The 20501-nt window shown below is 52.4% G+C and overlaps 1 protein-coding gene across 1 annotated transcript in view; it reads right to left on the bottom strand.

Moving 5' to 3' along the window:
• The window catches only part of LOC140395956 (uncharacterized), a 193072-nt gene that overhangs the window by 129815 nt on the left and 42756 nt on the right, over positions 1 to 20501 (bottom strand). The window contains exons 12-14 of the mRNA XM_072483985.1: positions 8650 to 8748; positions 6827 to 7015; positions 968 to 1066 (exon numbers count right to left, since the gene is read on the bottom strand). Coding sequence (XP_072340086.1) covers positions 968 to 1066; positions 6827 to 7015; positions 8650 to 8748 — 387 coding nt within the window. The remainder of the gene's footprint in view (positions 1 to 967; positions 1067 to 6826; positions 7016 to 8649; positions 8749 to 20501) is intronic.

Here is a 20501-nt window from a genome sequence, read left to right as displayed (position 1 = left end):
GTTTCATAAATCACTCAGCGTGAAAAGTAGTTGTCTAATACTGATCTCTAGGATACCCCACTATATAACTTGCTGCAATCCAAGAAACAATCATTCACCACTACTCCCTATCTCCTCTATCTGTTCTGCCATTGTCCCTTTTATTCCATGGCCTTCAGCTTTGCAGGCAAGCCTATTAGGTGGCACATTGGGCAGCACGGTAACACAGTGGTTAACACAATTGCTTCATAGCTCCAGGGTCCCAGGTTCGATTTCCGGCTCGGGTCACTGCCTGTGTGGAGTCTGCACGTTCTCCCCATGTCTGCGTGGGTTTCCTCCGGGTGCTCCGGTTTCATCCCACAGTCCAAAGATGTGCAGGTTAGGTGAATTGGCCATGATAAATTGCCCTGAGTGTCCAAAAAGGTGAGGAGGGGTTACGGGGTTAGGGTAGAGGCGTGGGCTTAAGTAGGGTGCTCTTTCCAAGAGCTAGTGCAGACTCAATGGGCCGAATGGCCTCCTTCTGCACTGTAAATTCTATGATTCTTTATGATTATCCAATGTCTTTTGGATATCCATATATACCACATCAACCCTCCATACTTCAACCCTCTCAATTACTTCATAAAAACCGGGAAAGCACCCTCAAGAAACTGTTTGTTGCTGAGGTTTACCACTTCAGTGAAGGATCAATTTTCGTTCCAACAATACATTTTGAGGCAGTGACATCTCTCAGTATCAGTCCAACTTCCAGCATGTTTGAATACAGATGTTATAATATCTCCCAATGGCCCAGCTGGTTCAGGCAGTGTGTGGATGAATCATCCGGCCCAGGAAGGTGACAGGGTTTGGCTGAAACATATTCTCACAATGTGTTTCTTACAATAAAGACAAAAGAAATAGAAATAGGAATATTCTCCTCGGGAAATAATGAATATCAGTAACCTGCGTAATTCCTTCTAATTCCAAATGGAATGCTAGGAATACTTACAGCTTTTGGTTTTAAAATGCAACGTTGATGCAGTGTCCTCTCCTCCAAAGGATGTTTCCACAGAAACATTGACAACGTATGGAGTTGACTCATTCAGATCTGTTAAAGGGAAATAACCAGATGCATTAATGACTCGGGTCCCATTTTAATGTAGAGACCAATATAAGGTCAATAGTAAAAGAACCAGAGACAACATGAGGATAACATTATTTACACAGCATCTGGTTATGACCTGGAATGTGCTACCTGAAAATGTGATGGAGGCAGATTAATCGTGGTGTTTGTGGTGTTGGGTGCTCTGATGCACAGATGAATCAACACAGTTGTATCTGGTACAACTCTATTTTATTTCAACTTCTATATACAATTTGTTCTGGATACTCTGCACGTGGTGTCTCCCTGAGTGTGTAGTGTAACAGGTCTGTCCTTGTCCTGGTCTCCAGCTATACTGGCCACCAGGTGTCGTGTTTGTCCTTTTATACTGTCCCTGTTCTTGTCTGTGATTGGTTGTGGTGTTGTGTGTTCTGATTTGTCTGTTGGTGTGTCTATCATGATGTGTGTGTTTGAATATCATGACATCCCCCCTTTTTACAAAGATATGTGCCTACTTGGTTATAAATATAATCGTGTCGTGTGTGCATCTAAGAGTGTGGTGTGTGTTATTTACAGCATGTTCATACGACGTAACTATATACATGGGGCGATGTCGGGTGCGTCATGCTAATGAGGTTGTACCGTAACAAAACATGAATGCAAAAAAACTGACTAGTGGTCCGGTCAAACGATATCTGGAACGATAAAACAACAACAGGTTATAATACAGCAGTGTTTAACGTTTAAACGTATGAGCAGTGTTATAAGTCCAGTCTAATAGGTGTGCGACGAATTCGGGTTGACCGCCTCAAGGGTGGGTCAAGAACCACCGGCTGATGTGCAAGCCTGGCCACGGGTGGCGATGGAAGGGGCATGATCCGTGGCAGCTCCACGAAGTCATCCTTGGGAACCAGTGGAGGATCCGGCGTGTGTGCACGGTTCAGTTCCGAGCGTGGAAGGCGGCGCAAGGCTCGCCGATTACGCCCACGCACCAATCCATCCGCCATGCATACCAGGAACGAGGTGGAGTCTTTTTTCTTTTTATGTTTGTGGTGGTGCCGCTAGACGGCATCTTGTAGCCGATGGGTCGTTGCCATTGAAAAGGCACCATCACTAATATCATGCAAGGCGATGAATGTGCCAGATGTTGAAGTCGGCCGAGACCGTGCACGCTGGTTCCGGCCACATGCTGTGCTGGAAGGGCGACTCCGCAGCGAAACGTCGAAGCATGTCGCCTTGGAGAGAGAATTGCTGCTCGCATCAACGTCTGGCGATGGCGCGAGGCCGCGACACTGCCCGTCCGGAGCAAAGTCTGGCGTACACGAATCGCCGCTTGGCTGCTCCCCACCTGGAGTCCCAACAGGTTCACTGGAGGCAGCCGAGATTCCCTGAAGCTGCACTTCTGGAGTCGGAACATGCAGGAATGCACCGACCAGTGGAGAGGCTCGAGCCATCGAGGGTGGAAGCGGTGTGGCGCCACCGCAGCCGTCAGTGGTCCCACCGTGATCGTCGAGTGCCTCTGTACGCACTAGGCGAGGTCTGTCACCTTGCACCTTTTGCATGGGAAGTGGGATGCTGTCGTCACTCGTCTCACATCCCATGGATAGATCCTTATTAGCAGCTTGCTGTTCACTAGGGTTGGGTAAATTGTCAGAGTTTTCATCTGGTGGTGCAAACCATGTCGATGGACTGTCATTGTCTTGCCGTTGTCCTTCATTTGGGCTTTTCTTCTTTGGAATTTTAAATCTTCCCCCAGACATTGCAGAACCTTGTTTATTACCCTCAAATTCTCCCATATGTATGGCCTCGAATGTAGGATCCAATGTTTCTTTCGACATTGTACTATTTTCCAAAGAACATTCCGTTTCAATTTTCTTCTCAGTTACCTCATATGTATCTTTGTCTAATGTACATGCCTTCATAGTCTCTGGGTCTGATTTTGCTGGGACTGGCATAGTCACAGTCTCTCTTTTACTGTTCTCAATTGCCCACATTATACTCCCCAGACATAACTGCTTAATCTCTGGGGTTAGTGTGGTACAATGGATAATAGGGTCGACCTTATCTGCATCTTCACCATTAGTGGAAAGCACACTTGGTTCACTTGAAACTGCTGCGGGTTTTAAGTTCTTTATCTGGCTACTCGATGTCGGTGTCCTCAGGATTCTTGCTCCAATGTTCTGCTCATTTATCAGTGGAGTGTGTATAGATTCAATGCAGTTAATGTTCCCCTCAAGGTTTGAAGAGTCATTACTGACTAACTGCTTGTCTCCGAAGTTGGGACTTCGCGGTGTTGTGTTGAAGGGAGACATTTGTCCCTGCTGTAGGTATGATTCAGGTTGTGTTATTTCCATTAACTGAGGATCAATGTCTTGACCATTTTTTTTATCCGTACTAAAACACTGGCAATTCTCAGTCTGCTCCTTGCAAGTTAAACATACAAGTAATTTCTTTAGCAAATTCTCAGCATCCTTCTGTGACCGTGCAGCATTATTAATCTCTATTCGGCTATAATGATCCTGAAGGTCAGCGCATAAACCTTTATCCTTTGGGCTTGGAAGAGGAGATTCCTTTGGCTTGTCTTCAGTCGGGCTTGAACAGTCATCAGCGCTGTGCCCTTCATTGTAGCATGAGAGACCGTCATGGTCATGCTGCTGTGCAGTGGAGCATGGTAGGCTGTTATAGCCTTCTTGCTGTTCACGTGAGCATGGCAGACTTGCATCGTCTGCCGCTGGTTGGTCAGGAGAGGTTGCTAGACCCTCATGGTATTGTTCCTGCAAGGACTGCGCATCGGAGTCAAGCGTTTCTTCTATCATGGAGGCTGTCCACGAGCTCTCTGTGGAGGCTTGTGACACTGGAGTCACTTCTTGTTCGTGCAAGGACTGCGCTCTGGTGTCTTGCGTTTCTGCAATTGTGGAGTCTGTCCACGAGCTTGCTGTGGAGGCTTGTGACACTGGAGTCACTTCTTGTTCGTGCAAGGACTGCGCTCTGGAGTCTTGCGTTTCTGCAATTGTGGAGTCTGTCCACGAGCTTGCTGTGGAGGCTTGTGACTCTGGAGTCACTTCTTGTTAAGGACTGCGCTCTGGAGTCTTGCGTTCCTTCTATCGTGGAGTCTGTCCACGAGCTCGCTGTGGAGGCTTGTGACTCTGGAGTCACTTCTTCTTCATGCAAGCACTGCGCTCTGGAGTCTTGCATGTCTTCTTTCATAGAGTCGGGAACGCTGAGCGGGACGTGGACCATGCTCTGTGTGGCAGCAGGCCGCTCTCTGCGGGCTTGCACCGCTCCCTGTCTGTTAATTTCAGGCTGCGGCATCATCCTGCACTGATGAGTTGGGACGTCATATCTGCTGGGTTGAAGATCCCCAAATCCGAAAAATGAATCCGCATCTGCGTCGGATTCAATGTGAGGGTCGGCAATGTGCAACACGAAAGGTTCGTCCGAGTCGTAGTCGTCTAGGACCACGGAGCTGTCATTGGGCTCGCGAGGTCCAGAAAAAATGTAAAGATCGTCATCGAAGTATTCGAGGTCGGAATCATCGGCTTGTGTGTAGGTAACTGCTTGTTGCAGGGTTCTTCGGAGGTTAAATTCATCTCCTGGGTCAATTTGCGGCAATGTGCTGTCATTCCAGGTGAGGGAAGGTTGTTTTACAGCTTTAACAGATTTTTGTTTTTTTGATTTGGGATGTTTCCCTTTTAAATTGGATTTGGGATGTTTCCCCTTTAAATTGGTGTGGTCTGGGGCCTCTGACATCCTGACGCTTGGTATGTAGCACGTAGGAAGCGACTGCGCATGCGCAGATCGCTGGTCCTTTACCGATGGCCGTTTTCTTGACTGCGCATGCGCAGCATCTCGCGCATGCGCAACCGAAACTTCCGGTTCTGCGCACTGCTCGCGCAACTGTGCTAGCGTGATACCTTTAGCAAGATGGCCGCCGACCTCGACCCAACTCTCTCTCAGGCCCGGGATTTCGGCCTCTGGGAATTCGGCCTCCGGGATCCTGGCCACAAGGTGAGTCCTGCTGCTTTTCTTACCTTTACTTGCCGATTGGAGTGCGTTTTCCTCACAGTACTTGGCGAATTTGTCCAGGACTGCCTGGTAATCGTTCCTTTGTTGCCTCCTGAAGAACCTGAACCTTGTGAAGATTTCTTTTGCTCTTGCACCGGCGATGGTGAGGAGAAATTCAATTTTTTCATTATCATCCAGGTCTTTGAGTTCAGCTGCCACCAGGAACAATTCAAACACTTGCCGGGATCGCCGCCAGTTTTCGCGGAGATCGCCGTGGCACTGGAACGGCTGCGGAACCGGGAGCCAATACATCTTGCCTGGGTACTGCTGGTTGTCTCTGTACACTGAGGTATGCCGGCAGGTATCGATCCACTCCTGTACCATGTGGTGTTGGGTGCTCTGATGCACAGATGAACCAACACAGTTGTATTTGGTACAACTCTATTTTATTTCAACTTCTATATACAATTCGTTCTGGATACTCTGCACGTGGTATCTCCCTGAGTGTGTAGTGTAACAGGTCTGTCCTTGTCCTGGTCTCCAGCTATACTGGCCACCAGGTGTCGTGTTTGTCCTTTTATACTGTCCCTGTCCTTGTCTGTGATTGGTTGTGGTGTTGTGTGTTCTGATTTGTCTGTTGGTGTGTCTATCATGATGCGTGTGTTTGAATATCATGACAGTGTTTAACAGGGAAATTGTAACATGATCATCACTTGCACAGTTATAAACAGAACTATCCCTGCAGCCGATGGTGGCTGCTGCTCTTCATGTAGATGGAACAGCTCCTCTATCGCCCCTTTGCTGAAACTTACTTTTCCCAGTCAAATAGCCTCACTGGTATCGTTAAGGTCTCCATGGTTAGAAATTCTTTCAGGTTTGATATAGTGTAGATTGTCTATCTTACTCTTCTGCTGCCTCGTTTTCTATTCTTCTGTTCTGCAATAAAACTCTGCATCGTCCATTAAAATTTCAAACAAGGAAATCTCTGTTGGGGATTCCATAAGTGGTTCTCTGAACTTTGGCAATCACTTTGGCAATAAGGGTGGCACGGTAGCACATTGGGTAGCACTGTTGCTTCACAGCTCCAGGATTCCAGGTTCGATTCCCGGCTTGGGTCACTGTCTGTGCGGAGTCTGCACCCCCGGGGGCTCCGGTTTCCTCCCACAGTCTAAAGATGTGCAGGTTAGGTGGACTGGCCATGATAAATTACCCTTCGTGTCCAAAAAGGGTAGGTAGGGTTACTGGGTTATGGGGATAGGGTGGAGGTGTGGGCTTAAGAAGTAGGGTGCTGTTTCCAAGAGCTGGTGCAGACTCGATGGGCCAAATGGCCTCCTTCAGCACTGTAAATTCTATGATTCTATGATGATTTACAAGCTACAGGCTCCAAACTAAAGCACTTTTATCAGTCTCAGTTGATATGGCCACCAAACATGCCTCTTAAATCCTCATTACTCTACTACATGAAAACACAACTCACAGGGCATTAGGACTCCAATTTTGTCCCCCCACATTTTTAGTATTTCCTAATCTCTCTGCCACATCAATGCACACTTTCAGGTAACCACAACGGGAACCTCAATGCAACATGAGGCAGAAAGATGATGGTACTGGGTCCCACTACAGAATCCATCTCCAAAGTTGCTGGTTCCCTGCAACGCAATCCCAAACTTCCCACCTGTTGCAAGCACATTTGAGATTATTGAGGCAAAAGACACCAGGATCTCATTCCAATGTTTCCTTCCATGTTTTATGTGTCTTTACCTGTGAGGATCAAACTGGTATTTGGAGGGAAAACCATTATATTCTTCATGGGTCTGTCACTACCAGAGGGCGCATAGCTAATGGAGTAGGACAAAACCTGGGCAGCATCGGAGGTGGGTGGATCCCAGCTAATCACAGCGGTAGCTGAGGTTATGTGGGAAACCTGCACATTGCTGAGGAATCTCGAAGCTGTTAACAAAACAAAGTATCAGTTAGATTGAGGGAAACATTTCAGTTCTCCAACTGTGAGAGAAAGACAATGGGCACAATTCTCCGGAAAAATGTTGAAGTGTGGTAGAGAGCGGGAACAGCCGCGAGCATCCCGGTGTTTGGCCCGACAAGGCCGGCAACGCTATTTAACGGTAATTGGTCCTGGTAATGAGACCTCATGGGCTTGATGCCGCAAATGAAGGCTCGTCAGCCGATTTGCCAGGACCACACTCGCCAGCCCCCCCTCCCCCCCTCCGCCCCGCTAACAGGGTCGAGCAGCACTTAAACAGCACTTAGACAACCAGTTTCCCTCAGCTCACAGCCATGGCGCCAAGACGACCAGCCCTAAGGTTTGGACACACGGACCTGGGGAGGCTCCCAGATGTGTGGAGGCCAGGAGGGATGTTCCCCCGAGGGTCCCAGAGGGTGAGCCATAGGGCAGCCAGTGCCGCCTGGGACGAAGTGGCACCGGCCATTAACTCAGGATGCGTGACCAGAAGGACTGGCCTCCAGTGCTGCAAGACCCCCCCAACAGTCCCATAACCCCAACCCCAAACCCCCCCCCCCCCACTCCCTCCCCGAGCACTGTGAACCACTAATACTGTCCTCTCTGTCCCTCTCCCACAATTGCCGTGAGAGGACCCAGACCGGCGAAGGGGTGCCGGGCATGAGAATCCTCACAACATTGGAGGAACGGGGTCTGTGACGATCGTTGTGGAGGTCGCCGCATGCCGCAGAGGTGAGGATCCATTGGGCCCACGTGAGTTGCTATTGCTATGCAGACTGACCCTTCCCTCCCACTGACCATGTGTTCATTCTCCCGCAGTTTCCCCAGCCGACGGCGCTGGCCCATCCAGAATGGCCCCATCCGCTGCCTCCCACGAGGCCACCTGGGAGGAAAGCTGCGAGGATGCCACAGTCGATGTGTCACAGCTATCAGCCCCCACCTTCCGCCAGCGCAGAGACACGCATCTCAGTGGGCAACGTTAGTGGACAGGATTCTGGAGCACAATCTGGTGAGCAGCACACAGCTGCTGATGCAGGTCAGGTGGAGCCAGAAACTCCCAGGCGGGACAGCAGTCGGAGGTCTGTGGATCCCAAGACTCAGCTGGGTCCCAGTCAGATGCTGAACCTCTGGAACAGGTTTACCCGGAGCTGATGGAGACGTTAGGGCGCAGCCGGGACATTCAAAGGGAGATGTCAGCGGCACGCGGCAGGTCCTTGGTCGATTGGAGGAGTCCCAGAGGCTCCAGGCGCTGGAGATGTCGCCGGCAATGTGTGGCACCGAGGCCAAAGCTGCTAAGGTGGTGGCCCCAGTGGAGAGCCTGGTGCACGACGTCGGCAGCATGAGTGAAGGTGCCCAAGGCATCGCGCAGTCGGCGAACGCCATGGCCGAGGGCCGAGGCAGACTGTCCGACTCGATGAGGGACGTGACCCAGTTTCTCGCCACGCTATGGCGAGATCCCAATTTTGCAAACAGTTTGGCGACAGGCGCGGTTCTAATTTTCCGCCTCTCCCTCTATTCACCACTCTCGATTCGCTCGAGCGAGAGTGCAACGAGGCCGGAGAATCACGTTCAATTTTACACTAAAGTAGCATTTGTGAATACGTACATGAGAGAGTAGTGACATTAAGAGACTGGGAGCGGAGAGTCCCGGTAAAGAGAGAGTCACACTCAACGGACACGGTGTAAGTTGTCTCTGGTTCCAAACCTGAAAAAAAAGGTTAATCATTAAATAAGAGTTCCAGAATTCTGTGGGGATAATTCACATTAGTTACCTGGCAGAAGTATATAGTTCTCCACTTTTACTTCTTAACCTCCCTTCCTTTGTTTACACAGCATCATAGAGTCATACAGAACAGAACAAGCCCTTCGGCCCATCGAGTCTGCCCTGACAAAACTATGTTAAATCCATTTTCCAGCACTTGGCCCATAGCCTTGTTCTTGGCCCTTCAACTAAGCTGCTTCCTGTCCACCCTGTCCATACCCCTCAATCTTATACACCTCAATCAGGTCCCCCCTCAGCCTTCCCTGCTGTAAAGGAAACACCGGACATGTCAACCGCAACAATGTTTGAGAGCAGTCCGACTAGCCTTTTGTCAAAATAAGGACATAAGATCGGAGCTGGTGTCTGCCACTCAGCCCCTCCAGCCTGTTCCACAAGTCAACATGATTGATTTTTAATTTAGAGTATCCAATTCTTCTTTTTCCAATTACGGGCAATTTAGCGTGACCAATCCACCTACCCTGCACATCTTTGGGTTCTGGGGGTAGGGCCTACGCAGACACAGGGAGAATATGCAAACTCCACACGGACAGTGACCCTGGGCGGGGTTCGAGCCCGGATTCTCGGTGCTGTGAGGCAGCAGTGCTAATTGCTGCGCCACGTTGCCGCCCACCACAAGTCAACCTGATCATAGTGGATCTGATGTGGCCTTAACTCCACTTTCTTGCCTGTCTCCCATAATCCTTCCCTCCCTTGCCAATATATGAAATCTGTTTATTTCTGTCTTGAATATACTCAACGGTTCCACAGCCCTCTGCGATAGAGAATTTTTAAAGACTCACCACCCTCTGAGTGAAGAAATTCCCCCATTTTTCACTTCTTAGCCTCCCCTTGTTCAGGATTTACACCTCGGACATGTCAACCACAACCATGTTTTGGGACGGTTCGATTTGTCATTTATCAATGCTGATCTTGAGCCAGGTGTACCAGAGATATCCTGGGAATAATCTGCCCACCATTGTCAGAAAGTAACAGGCCTACATTTGCTGTTTCCCTCAGGTTAACTTTGTGTTCAGGTTTCACAGAGACATTAAAGAAGTGTTATTGAGCTGCCGGTCTTTCAACAGTGGGTGCGATGGGTGGATGGCGGGAGCAGGAGTGGAGGGGAGGGGGGTTCCTACTGGTGAGCATGAGGGGCCCCAATTTCAGCTTTTTTGAGGCATTCAGTCAAGTTTCAATACTCAGTGAGGCTGACATGTTCACTACAAAGTCTTTATTTGTGTGTGATCTCCCAAACCCTCAGTCACAGTGGAAAACAAAGTCACTCCCTTCACTCCACACATTGTGGGGGGATTTTACCTGGCGTTTCTACCCTTTGCCTGCAACAAAACTAACTCTAGGCAACTGATCTAAATATTGTCTGCATCATATTGAAGCATAAACATTGTTTAACCTCTATTTAATAGATTTCTATTGTTCCCCCACCGAAGCTGTAATGGAAAACATTGTTCTCTTTGATGATTGTCCTCGAAGGGTGTCACCTCCCTCACTAGGCTATGCTTCACATTGTTACACCTCATCCAGAGGGGGGACAAAATGATAAAGACTCTAGATTAGGAGCAACCATGGATAGTTTTACGTCCCTCCACCTGGGGCCAGTGAGGCTAATTGCAGCCTCAGGATCTGTCTTGATAGAAGGAAGTATCATTTTGATGCCACCATTCATGGCATCACAATGTCCCCAAAGTACTTTACAGCCGATGTTGTACGTCTCAAGTGGATTCACTGTTGTAATGTAGGAAATGCAGCCACCAATTAGTGCACAGCAAGATCACACATGCAGCAATGAGATATTGACCAGCCAATGTGTTTTACTGATGTTGGTTGCGGTACAAGTATTGTCCAGCGATTGGAGGTGATGATTCCTTGCTTTGCTTTGCAATCGGGCAAAAACAATTTTTTAAATATACATTTAAAGTACCCAATTCATTTTTTTTCCAATTAAGGAGCAATTTAGCGTGCCCAAATCCACCTACACTGCACATCTTTTGGGTTGTGGGATTGAGACTCACACAGACACGGGGAGAATGCGCAAATTCCACACGGATAGTGACCCGGGGCCGGGATCGAACCCGGGTCCTCGGCGCCGTGAGGCAGCAGTGCTAACCACCACATCACCGTGTCGCTGTAATCGTGCAAAATTTTACCTCATGTGTCAAACCTTCTACAGAGAAATTAAAATGTCACGTCAACTTCAAATGAGCTGTAATTTGGTTGCTATCTATTGCTGATGAAAATATAGATCTCCCTTGTGTGTCCTTTTAATTTGAATTAATACTGACATGGCCAGGGAGCAGGTTACATGTACCGGGCTGTGAACCATCAATTAAATGTTAATTAAGTTAAATAAAGAACCAGTGATGGTCAATTAGCTGTTATTAAAACTATCTTCAGTTTCTGGTTGCAGCTGAGTACAATACTTATGTGCCCATTGCCAGGTGGAAACCAGGGGCGTCATTCTCCGACCCCCCAGAGGGTCGGAGAATGGCCGTTGGTCGCCGTGAATCCCGCCCTCGCCGGTTGCCGAAGTCTCCGAAGGGAGAAAAGTTGGCGGGGTGTTAATGGCGCCGCTGCCGTTGGAGAATGGCACGGGTGTGCGCAAGGCAGCCGATTTTCGGCCTGCCGATATTCTCCCTTCCGGATGGGCTGAAGTCCCGTCGACGTGATGACCGTTCATGTAGACGTAAATTAAACCTCCTTTTCATCGGCGCGACCCTATGCTCCAGGTTCACGCCGACCAGCGTGGAGGTGAGTGACGGCCTGGGGGGTTGGCTCTGGGCAGGCGATGGCGTGGCCGCAGTCTGAATGTGTGAGGAGAGGTGTGTCTCGGGTTGTGTGTGTGTGTGCGCGGCGGGGGGGGGGGTTGGTTAGAGTGGGCTGGGCTCCGGGGGAGTGCTGGGAGGAGGTTGGGGGGGTCCGTGCCGGGGAGGGGGATGGGGGGTCCATGCCGGGGAGGAGGTTGGGGTCCGTGTCGGGGAGGAGGTTGGGGGGGGGGTCCGTGCCGGGGAGGAGGTTGGGGGGGTTCGTGCCGGGGAGGTGATTGGGGGGGTCCGTGCCGGGGAGGGGGATGGGGGGTCCGTGCCGGGGAGGAGGTTGGGGGAGTCCGTGCCAGAGGGGGGGATGGGGGTCCGTACCGGGGAGGAGGTTGGGGGGGTCCGTGCCGGGAGGAGGTTGGGGGGGTCCGTGCCGGGGAGGGGGATGGGGGGTCCGTGCCGGGGAGGAGGTTGGGGGGGGCCCGGGGAGGGGGATCGGGGGTCCGTGCCGGGGAGGAGGTTGGGGTCCGTGCCGGGGAGGAGGTTGGGAGGGGTCCGTGCCGTGGAGGAGGTTGGGGAGGGTCCGTGCCGGGGAGGGGGATGGGGGGGTCCGTGCCGGGGAGGAGGTTGGGGGGGGGGTCCGTGCCGGGGAGGGGGATGGGGGGTCCGTGCCGGGGAGGAGGTTGGGGTCTGTGCCGGGGAGGAGGTTGGGGGGGTCCGTGCCGGGGAGGAGGTTGGGGTCCGTGCCGGGGAGGAGGTTGGGGGGGGTCCGTGCCGGGGAGGGGGATGCGAGGGCAAGTGAGTTGGTTCACCTGGCCAGGTGTCAGCCTCCAACAGTTGGACCCATGCGGTCCATGCCACCTGGCTGGGGGGAGGAGGGGATATGGGCAATGATGGCATGTCGTCGTTCCCCTCCCCCCCACCAGGCCGTCATGTTTTCCGATCATCCAGCGATGTTGGCCGCCGTGGCGGCAGCCGCTAATGTCTATGTTGCCCTGGATGAGGAGGAGCAGGAGGAGCGTGCCAGAGAGGCGGCGCAGGCTGCCGCAGAGGGACAGGCGGCAGCCGCCCAGACTGGAGGGACACCTGACCGACAGGACGAGGAGGGGGGAGGAGGACGTCGTGGCCCCACGGCAACGGAGGCACCCGAGGGCGCCCCGTGTGTACCGGCCCCGGCAGTCATACCAGGACCTCACGGACCGGGAATGCAGGAGGAGACTCCGGATGAGGCGTGAAACCGTGCCACACATCTGCCACCTGCTGGCACACCTGTCACCGCGTGGCACTGGCGGGGGACACCCTCTCCCCGTGTCCGTCAAGGTTACGGTGGCCCTGAACGTTTATGCAACGGGGTCATTCCAGGCACCGAGTGGGGACCTGTCCGGCATATCGCAGACATCGGTGCATCGGTGCATCCGGGCAGTGACAGATGCCCTATATGCCATGGCGCACCGCTACATCCGCTTCCCTGTGGACCGGGCCAGCCAAGATGCCCGGGCCGTGGGCTTCTCTGCCGTGGCCGGGTTCCCCATGGTCCAGGGCGCGATTGATGGGATGCACGTCGCCGTGCGGCCCCTGCAGATAACAGGGCCGTGTTCACCAATAGGAAGGGGACCTATTTGATGAACATACAGGTGGTCTGCGACCACCGCATGATGATCCTGCACGTCTGCGCCCGTTACCCAGGCAGTGTACACGACTCATACGTGTTGTCGCGGTCATCCATCCCCGGCATGTACGAGGGACGCCATCCCCGGCTGAGGGGCTGGTTGCTGGGCGACAGGGGCTACCCATTGTGATCGTGGCTGATGACGCCTATATGGAGGCCACGCAATGAGGCGGAGAACCGCTACAATGATGCCCATGTAGCGACAAGGGGAGTGATAGAGAGGTGCTTTGGCGTGCTGAAGATGCGTTTCAGGTGCCTGGACCTCTCTGGGGGCGCCCTCCAGTATCGGTCAGATAGGGTCGGCCGCATCATTGTGGTGTGCTGCGTCCTGCACAACATAGCCCAGCAGAGGGGCGATGTGCCGCAGGCAGAGGAGGGCGGAGTGGAGGAGCAGCAGGAAGAGGCGCAGCCCTCCCCAGATGAGGGGGATGGGGGTAATGGTCTGGGCAGACGGGGTAGACACAGGCGGGTGGCTGTCCACCGTTACCGGCTGGCCCAGCGGGCATGGGACAGACTGATAGCCGCCCGCTTCACTGACTAGATGGGCGTGGGAATCGGGTAGTATGGCCACAGACCGCACACCATGGCAACAGCCGACTACCCACATCCCCCACCCATCCACCCACCCAGCATCCTCACCCCCCTCCCCAACCCCACCCACCGCACCCGCATGCACACCACCCCCCCCCCCCCATTGCCGATCCACCTGCGGCACAACGGGCCGGGCTCACACAGTTGCGGGTGGACGCGTGTCTATTGCAGGCCATGGAGGATGATGACAACCCGACCTGTGGTGAGCTCCTGGCTCCACATCGTTGGACTATGTCTGACCCATGTCCACAGTCCACCCGGACCATCCCTGCATGCGGTTGTGACACTGCAGCGCACGGTCCCGTCCTCTGCCCGGGGGGATGTTGATGGCACACAGGGGGAACGGGGCAGACTCACCTGGGGCTGAGGTAAGACCACCCCTCACACAGACACTTGCGCTCAACGTACATGACACCCCCGCACGCTTTGGACAGAGCACAAAGGCAGCTTCTGTAGGTATAACATTGACTTTAATAACCAAAGGAGTTCATGCACGTGCCCTAGCCCCTAAAACTCATCTGTGCCCTGCACCCGTGCCAACTTACTCAGTGTCTAATTGTTTGGCCTTACGGGCCCTTTGACTACGTCTACGTGGTTCCCCAGACGGTACAGCAGAACTGGAGGTGGACTCCTGTGATTCCTGCCCTCTGACACTGGATCCCTTTGGCGGCCGTTTCCTGGGACGTCCTGGCCTAGATGGGCCAGGCTGCAGCCCGGGCGACTGGGATGGCGAGCTGCCAGCCTGTCCTGCCCGTTGCCCACCCGATGCACCTGGGATGGAAGGGGGGGGGAGTCCGAGGTGTCGCGGTGTTCCGGGACCTCCCCTACAGGGGGAGCCAGGACGGACCACACCACCTCCTCCTCCCTCGGGGTGCCCGATGGCCCCCAGGCCTCTACATGGATGGGGGATGCGAACGGACTGGCCATCCGACGCCCCCCCGACATCTGGCGCTGCCAGTCCTGGAGGCCCGTGCTGGTATCGACAGGGGTCTGCAGGTTTGCAGCCATGGAGCCCAGGGGGCTGGCAAACCCTGTCAGTGACAGTGCGACGCCGGCTCGCACATGGCCGCTGGCGCCGATGCCCTCAGCGATGGCCTGCAGAGACTGGGCCATGGCCTGCTAAGACTGGGCCATGGCCTGCTGAGACTGGGCCATGGCCTGCAGAGACTGGGCTATGGCCTGCTGAGACTGGGCCATGGCCTGCTGAGACTGGGCCATGGCCTGCTGAGACAAGGCCATGGCCTGCAGAGACTGGGCCATGGCCTGCTGAGACTGGGCTATGGTGTTGAGCGCCTCTGCCATCTGGCGCTGGCACTGGCTCATGGCTTCCTGTGAGAGGGCAGCCATGTCCTGGGCCACAGACGCCGCCTGCACGGAAAGCCCCAGGCCTCGCAAACCGTTCCCCATGTCTGACACCATCGCATCCATTGCCTCCACCGCGGACGCCACCCGTACGGTGTCGGCCTGGGTGGCACGCATGACCGGCACCACTCCCAGCTCCTGGATGTGGGTGGACTCCTCCACCTGCGACTGCAGCCGCCGCAAGCCGGCCGTCACCCTCTTCGCTCGTCTCCGGGTCGGTGGTTGCATTGGATCTATGTGTGGGTGTGGTAACTCCAGGAACCCGGGATCCACCTGGGCGGCAGATGTTCGCTTGGGCTGGGCTGCCCTCCGACCGCCCGGCCCCTCTGCTGCTCCTACCTCCACCTGCTGTACCGGGACGGCTGTGTTGTGCGCACCAGTGAGTGTAGCAGACGCCTCATCACTAAAGTGCCCAACCGAGGTGAGTGTTTCTGCGATGGTGGAGGGTGTTGGTGACAGCAGTGGCGTTATGTCATGCTCTTCGTCCCACTCGGAGTCCATGGCACTTTGCGGTGGGGGTTCGTCTCCACCCATCCACTCTGAGTCACTGTCCGGTATTACGTCTTCCTGGGTAGTGGTGTCCCGGGTAGTGGTGTCCCGGGTAGTGGTGTCCTGGGTAGTGCTGTCCCGGGTAGTGCTGTCCCGGGTAGTGCTGTCCCGGGTAGGGGTGTCCTGGGTAGTGGTGTCCTGGCTCGGATGTGACGGGGGCCTCTGGCTGCCCCCCTCGTCGCTGGGTGGTCGCTCCCACACGTGACGGGGGTGTCGTCTCCCTGTTGCTCCAGGTCTCTCCGTCTCCCGTGGTGTGCGAGGGGCATCCTGCGGGCGTCGCATGCTGGAGGGTCCGGGTCTCTCTGTCTCCCATGGCCTCCGAGGGGCATCCTGCGGGCGTCGCATGCTGGAGGGTCCGGGTCTCTCTGTCTTCCGTGGCCTCCGAGGGGCATCCTGCGGGCGGTCTGCATCTGCGGGGATGGGTGCCTGGACGTTTGGTCCTGCGATACACAATGAAGCATGCATGGTTAGACATCAGGCAGTGATCAGGTGATATGAGGGAGGGGGATATGGGGAGGGGGATATGGGGAGGGGGGATATTGGGGAGGGGGGATATGGGGGAGGGGGGATATGGGGGAGGGGGGATATGGGGAGGGGGGATATGGGGGAGGGGGGATATGGGGGAGGGGGGATATGGGGGATATGGGGGAGGGGGGATATGGGGGATATGGGGGAGGGGGGATATGGGGGATATGGGGGAGGGGGGATATGGGGGAGGCTCACCCTGCCTGCTCTGACGAGGTCGTTCACCTTCTTGTGGCACTGGGTGCCTGTCCGTGGTGTCAGGGCCGCAGCGGTGACGGCCTCTGCCACCTCCCTCCACAGACGCCGGCTGTGGCGTGGGGCAACTCTGCGGCCGTGCCCGGGATACGGGGCGTCCCTCCTCTGCTCCACCACGTCCAGGAGCGCCTCCACATCCCGTGACTCGAACCTCGGGGCTGAGCGGCGGCCAGCCATCCAGTCGGGTGTTCCGGTCGGGTGTTCCGGTCGGGTGGGGGGAGCAGCGCGGCCTTATGAGCCGTCATGCCGTGCGGCGCGTATGACGCTGCACGGCGTGAACCACGTGCGCAAGCGCGGATCCCGTTACATCGCTGCTAGACCATTTCGGGCCGGAGACTTTCGACCCATTTTTCCGACGTGACGCAAGTCGGATTTGCGCCATTTTTTGCGCCGATCGGCGGACTTTCCGCCGATAACGGAGAATTTCGCCCCAGACAACTATTTCTGTATTTAACACCACAGTCCCATTGGTTAAACTTCCATCCGAACAGTCGTAAAGTGTGAGGTGAACAAAAAGGGCAATGATTTCACAATGTTATCCCGGGTATTGCGTGCAATTCTGGTCGCCGCATTAAAGGAAGGATGTGGAATCATTGGAAAGGGTGCAGAGGAGATTTACCAGAATGTTGCCTGGTATGGAGGGAAGATCTTATGAGGAAAGGCTGAGGGACTTGAGGCTGTTTTCGTTCGAGAGAAGAAGGTTAAGAGGTGACTTAATTGAGGCATACAAGATGATCAGTGGATTGGATAGGGTGGACTGTGAGAGCCTCTTTCCTCGGATGGTGATGTCTAGCACGAGGGGACATACCTTTAAATTGCGGGGCGATAGACATAGGACAGATGTCAGAGGTAGGTTCTTTACTCAGAGAGTAGTAAAGGCGTGGAATTCCCTGCCTGCAACAGTAGTGGACTCGCCAACACTAAGGGCATTCAAATGGTCATTGGATAGACATATGGATGATAAGGGAATAGTGTAGATGGGCTTTAGAGTGGTTTCATAGGTCGGCACAACATTGAGGGCCGAAGGGCCTGTACTGGGCTGTAATGTTCTATGTTCTATGGGTGCTACATTCAACCCAGAACCATTACGATAGCAGAATATTTTAATCACTTCCCTTGCTTATCGCTCCCAGGAGACTAAAATTGATCAAATGGGAGAAACAGGAGAAGTGGATCATTGGGATTTACAATGGAGAACTGGGGAGATACCTGTTGAAGGAGGAATGAGGGGATGGGCACATCTTGGGAATAATTAAAAGGAAGAACACAGCTAATGCCAACCATTGGAAATGTGTATAATTTATTTCTTCTTAATTGTTTGGCCAAAAGCACCTCTTGGCTCTTCATTCTAAACTGACTCCAAAGTAACAGAATAATGCGCTGTCCAGTAACTCAGTTAGTAACTGAGTAGGACACATTAATACAGACCAGGACAATACCAAGTTCTATCAGCAGGATATGTTGAGCCCAGAGAGGAGAATAATTTCAGACAGGGCCACTGCTCGTTACCCAGTGATCTGAGCATGTGTGGATGTGAATCTTTAAATAAATGAGAAAAAAGATTGACGGGGTCCAATGGTTATTACAGAGTGGTCAGATGTTGGTTTTTCATAGGGCCAGACCACATCTGGGCCAGACCCATGGTGATATTTAAGGATGCAGGGAGGAGTTTCCTGTTAGGAAGCAGAATAGAAACCCATTGACTGAATTAGACCAAACTGTTTGTGTGGGCTATCACGCATGACTAGCTAGGAGTTGACAGCACTCTGCAATATCTTGCCGTTCTATTATGGTTTAGCTGAACATTGATAGATCACTGCAGAATGAGCCATGCCATCTTGGAAAGGCCTTTTGATTCACTCACACGCACAGCCCATGTGAATTCAGGTTCCCTCACATAGTTGGGAGGTAAACCTTGAAATATTACTTTGCCAGTGACTGTCATCCGTTTGAGAAGGAATCCTTTCAGCCTTTGGGGGAAATATCCGGTTTGATTGAAAATCAAACAAACCCTTTCTAATCTGTGAGAAAACCAAAATGTGCTTCATTCTTGGAATCTAAGTGACTTCAGGTAAGATCTACTTTGTATTCAAGATGCAGGCTTCCTTTTGCATTAAAACTTTACAAAGTGGCCTCCAGACTCAAAGTTTAACTTCAGGGTCAACACGTCCTACAGACAGGAGTCTCACTCATGGGCTGACGGGTGAATGTGGGGTGATGCATTTTGGTCGGAAGAACATGAAGAGACGATATAAAATAAGGAGTAAAATTCTTAAAGGTATACAGGAGCAGAGGGACCTGGGTGTATACGTGTATAGGTGACAGGACAGGTGGAGAGAGCCGTTCATATAGCACATAGCATCCTGGTTTTTATTAATAGGGACATAGAGTACAAAAGCTAGGAGGTTATGCTTAACCTATATAAGACACTAGTTAGACCTCAGTTCTGGGTGTCACTCTATAGGAAGGATGTAGACGCATTGGAGAGAGTGCAAAAGAAGTTTACAGGAATGGTTCCAGGGATGAGAAACATAAGTTATGTAGATAGGTTGGAGAGGTTGGGACTGTTCTCCTTCGAGAGAAGAAGGCCAAGATGAGATTTGATAGAGATGTTCAAAACCATGAGGGGGCTTGACTGAGTCGGTAGGAAGAAACTGTTCCCACTGCAAGATGGTACAGGAGGGAGAGTTTAAAATTTATGGGACATTGGGACCATTTTGGGGGATGGTGGGACCTGTACAAGGCAGGCGTGTTGCACCTGAACCGAAATGGGACTAGAGTCATTGCAGTGAGGTTGGGATTCTGTAGAAGGTTCAGCAGGGGGGAGATGCACAGCTGAAATTAAAAGATACAGCAAAGAGACATAGAAGTAATAGGCCAGTCAGGTCACAAGGGAATTTGGCAAGATTGGATGGTATTTATGTTGATGCAAGAAGTCTGACGATCAAGGCAGATGAATTGAGGGCACAAATTAAAACCTGGGGATATGATGTCATTGCTATTTCTGAGATATGGTTGCGAAAGGGGCATGATTGGCAGCTCAATATTCCAGGATACGGGATCTCAAGACAAGACAGGCAAGGAGGTAAAGGAGGATGGGGCGTCACAATTTTGGTCAGGAAATTAATTCCAGCAGTAAGCAGGGACAACATCTTAGAAGGCTCTTCAAATGAAACCATATGGGTAGAACATAAAAACCAAAAATAGCAATCAAATTGCTGGGAGTGTTCTATAGGTCCCACTAACAGTCCGAGAGAAATAGAAGAGCAGATGTGTAGGCAAATTTCAGAGAAGCGTAGAAGTAATAGGATAGCGATAGTGGGCGATTGGTTCTGGACTTGATTTTCATTCAAAGCCAGGCAAATGGTTTAAGTATCAGTGAGGAAGTATTTTACAGACAGTGACCATAATTCCGTTAGATTCAAGATTGTTGTGTAAAAGGACAAGGATGGGCCTGAAATCAAAGTTCTAAACTGGAGGAAGGCCAATTTTGATAAGATATGATTCGGCAAGAGTAAACTTGCAGCAGAAACCTTAAGGTAAATCTGTGACAGAACAGTGGGACGCACTCAAGAAGGAAATAGGTACAGGGCCAACATGTTCCAATAAAGAAAAAGGGTGGGACCAATAAATCCAGTGAACCCTGGATATTGAGGGACATATATAATTGGATGAAGAAAAAAATGGAGTCTTATGGCAGATATCGTGGGCTCAAAACAGCAGAAGCTCTAGAGGCTTTTAAAATGTGCAAGAGGGAATTAAAAAGGAAACTAGGAGAGCAAAAAGGGGACATGAAAGGTTACAGACAGGTAAAGTCAAGGAAAATCCTATTTTCTTCTTGACTAGCACAGAGGAGACTGAGGGGGACATAGATTTCATAGAATTTACAGTGCAGAAGGAGGTCATTCGGCCCATCGAGTCTGCACCGGCTCTTGGAAAGAGCACCCTACCCAAGGTCAACACCTCCACCCTCT

This window comes from Scyliorhinus torazame, chromosome 19 (genome assembly GCF_047496885.1).
Source record: "Scyliorhinus torazame isolate Kashiwa2021f chromosome 19, sScyTor2.1, whole genome shotgun sequence".
In the NCBI taxonomy this organism is placed as follows: Eukaryota; Metazoa; Chordata; class Chondrichthyes; order Carcharhiniformes; family Scyliorhinidae; genus Scyliorhinus; species Scyliorhinus torazame.
Note: the sequence above shows the minus strand (reverse complement) of the source record. Positions and strands in the feature narration are given on the sequence as shown.